At 37.4% G+C, this 2,534-nt stretch overlaps 1 protein-coding gene across 3 annotated transcripts in view; it reads left to right on the top strand.

The window, feature by feature from the left end:
- The window catches only part of LOC103737032 (E3 ubiquitin-protein ligase HACE1), a 74,363-nt gene that overhangs the window by 19,107 nt on the left and 52,722 nt on the right, over positions 1 to 2,534 (top strand). For 2 of the 3 annotated variants that reach the window (XM_017799054.2, XM_017799056.2), the window contains exon 5: positions 2,127 to 2,258. The exons of the other annotated variant lie outside the window; for it this stretch is intronic. In XM_017799054.2, the coding sequence (XP_017654543.1) occupies positions 2,127 to 2,145 (19 nt within the window). In that variant the 3' untranslated portion in view covers positions 2,146 to 2,258. The remainder of the gene's footprint in view (positions 1 to 2,126; positions 2,259 to 2,534) is intronic. 3 annotated transcript variants of the gene reach the window in all.

A 2,534-nucleotide genomic window follows, 5' to 3' on the forward strand; every position in this document is an offset into this window, starting at 1 on the left:
GATGTTTGGTAGAACATAGTAAATATCTGTGTGTGTGTGTGTGTGTGTGTGTGTGTGTGTGTGTGTGTGTGTGTGTTTGTTTCCTAGAGGCTTTGGTGTAGGCTCATCTGTGTGGACATTGGCCTCTGGGACCTTCCCCTAATGTTGGCTTCCTTTAACTTTTGAGCTAGTCGCATTTCTCAGAGCAAACTTTTCAAGGAAGATGTTAGCCCTCTGAAAGATGGATAAGGAAAAATGTTTTGGAGTCTCAGTATTCATCATGTAAACTTTTAAAATGTGTTAGCTGTTCTTGCTTCTTTGTGTCTGGTATTTGTCATTTATAGACTCTTGGTTTTTAAGTCTCATATTTAAGTCTCATATTTCTGTCAGATTAATTAGGGGCCTTTCTTGTCATAGAGTTGGTAAGTGATAGAGGTCTGAGAGTGTAGGTTTTATTAAACTTTCAGCTGTTCTGTTTTTAGACCCATTTTCTAGTTTAAGTGGTATATAATATTTATTACCAATTCTGCAGGCTTTAAGGTTCTGTCATCCGGGTCACATGCCTTCTTTAGCCTTTGCTGTTACTGATTTATGATTCTTCTTTTTGTTCAGACAAGACAACACATATTATCTGGCAAGATAAAATATAATTAATACCTGCTTTCTAACTTCTAAAGCTTGTATTTCTCTCTTTTGTCTTGGTCGGCTGTTCTTCAAAAACATTCATTTACTGTTACTGTAGTGAAGTTTTGTTAAAGCTGACAGATATGTAATCAGCCTGTTAGAATACAGTCCACAGTGTGTCTGTTTTTCCGTCTTCCTCGCATTTTTTGATGCTGAGGATGGAGACTTGAACGCAGAGCCTTGTATATGCTGAGCATGAGTTTACCGCTAAGCTACACTTTTATTCCTTTATTTTTATGTGTATGGGTGTTTTGCCTGCATGTATGAAAAGTTCACCCATGCATGTGGAGGTCAGAAGGAATGTTGGACCTGGAGTTACAGATGGTTGTTACCATGTGTGTGCTGAGAACTGAATTCAGGTCCTCTGCAAGAGCAGCCAGTGCTCTTAACTACTGAGCCATCTCTCCAGCTGCTCCCCCAAGCCCCCTTTTTAAAGACAGGTGTTTGTGTAACACTGACTGGCATCAGATTTACTGTGTAGCCAAGGTTGGTCTTGAATTCCTGATCTCCTTGCTTCTACTTGTCAAGTGCTGGGATTACAGGTGTGTGCTACCATGACCAGCTCTCTTAGTTCCTCTTAGTTGCAAGTTTAATATTATCTTTCGGTGGTGTAGGTATTTTATGTTTCTTCTTAAGCATTATTATGTATTTTATTATGATAAGATATATTTGCTACTTGCAAATACAGGAAGTAGTTACTTTATTTAAATTGGCATTTCCTTTTGGGAAAAGAAAAATAGTAACTCCTTTTCTCTAGCAATAAGCTATATTTAGATGGGATGGTCAACTAAGAAACAGAGTTTTTGGTGATCCTAAACCTAGGATACTTAACTACTTTGAGCCCTTAAATTATTATTTTAGATTTTATTTTCTGAGACAGGCTCTTACTATGTAACCCTGACTGGACTGGAACTTGCTATATAGACCCACCTGGCCTTGGACTAGATCTGCCTGCGCCTTCCACCCAAGTGTTGGCATTAAAGTTGTGTGCCTCAATGCCTGGCTCTGCCCTTGAATTCTTGATTTTGTAATACATGATGGTGTAGTCAACATCTTTCTGCATGTATTTTCTCTTTTAAAAGTGTGGAAAAACTGTTGACTTAAAATATCTTTAGTTTGGGGAGGCTGGAGAGATGGCTCAGTGGTTAAGAACACTGACTGTTCTTGCAGAAGACACAGATTTGAATCCTACCACCCACATGGCAGCTAACAATTGTCTGTAACTCCAATTCCAGGGAATCCGACAGCCTCTTCTGTCATCCGTGGGCATTGCATGACACAGGTGCACTTAGCTACGTGCAGGGAATACATGCATACACACAAAATAAAAATAATAAGAATATTTTTTAAAAAAAACCTTTAGTTTGAATGTCAGACTCAGTTGAGAAAACAATAGCATTATTTATCAGCTGATTTTTATGAAATACTCTTGCATAAGTGCTAATAACTAAATGGCTTCACAGATTCACTGGCTGGCTGTGAATGGGAGGACAGAACTACTCCATGACCTTGTGCAACATGTCAGTGATATGGATGTTGAGGATGCAATGGGGCAGACAGCATTGCATGTAGCCTGCCAGAACGGTCACAAAATGGTAAATTCATCCATGAATACATTAAATGAAGTGCATGTATTTGTTTTAAAAATGTTCGAATTCAGGAAACTTTTTACTTCACATGTTTGGGAACATGCACTATTACAACAAAATATTTCCTATGTTGTATAGACATATTGTTAATAATTCTGTGTGGGCAGAGGGAATATAAAATATAAAAAAGTATAATATACAACTCTGCTCAAAATATAATTTGGATTTTGATTTTATTTCAGATTCAATTTTTAATAATTGACTATATTACTATTTTAAATT

Source organism: Nannospalax galili, unplaced genomic scaffold (genome assembly GCF_000622305.1).
Source record: "Nannospalax galili isolate Female #2095 unplaced genomic scaffold, S.galili_v1.0 scaffold2818, whole genome shotgun sequence".
NCBI classification, from domain to species: Eukaryota; Metazoa; Chordata; class Mammalia; order Rodentia; family Spalacidae; genus Nannospalax; species Nannospalax galili.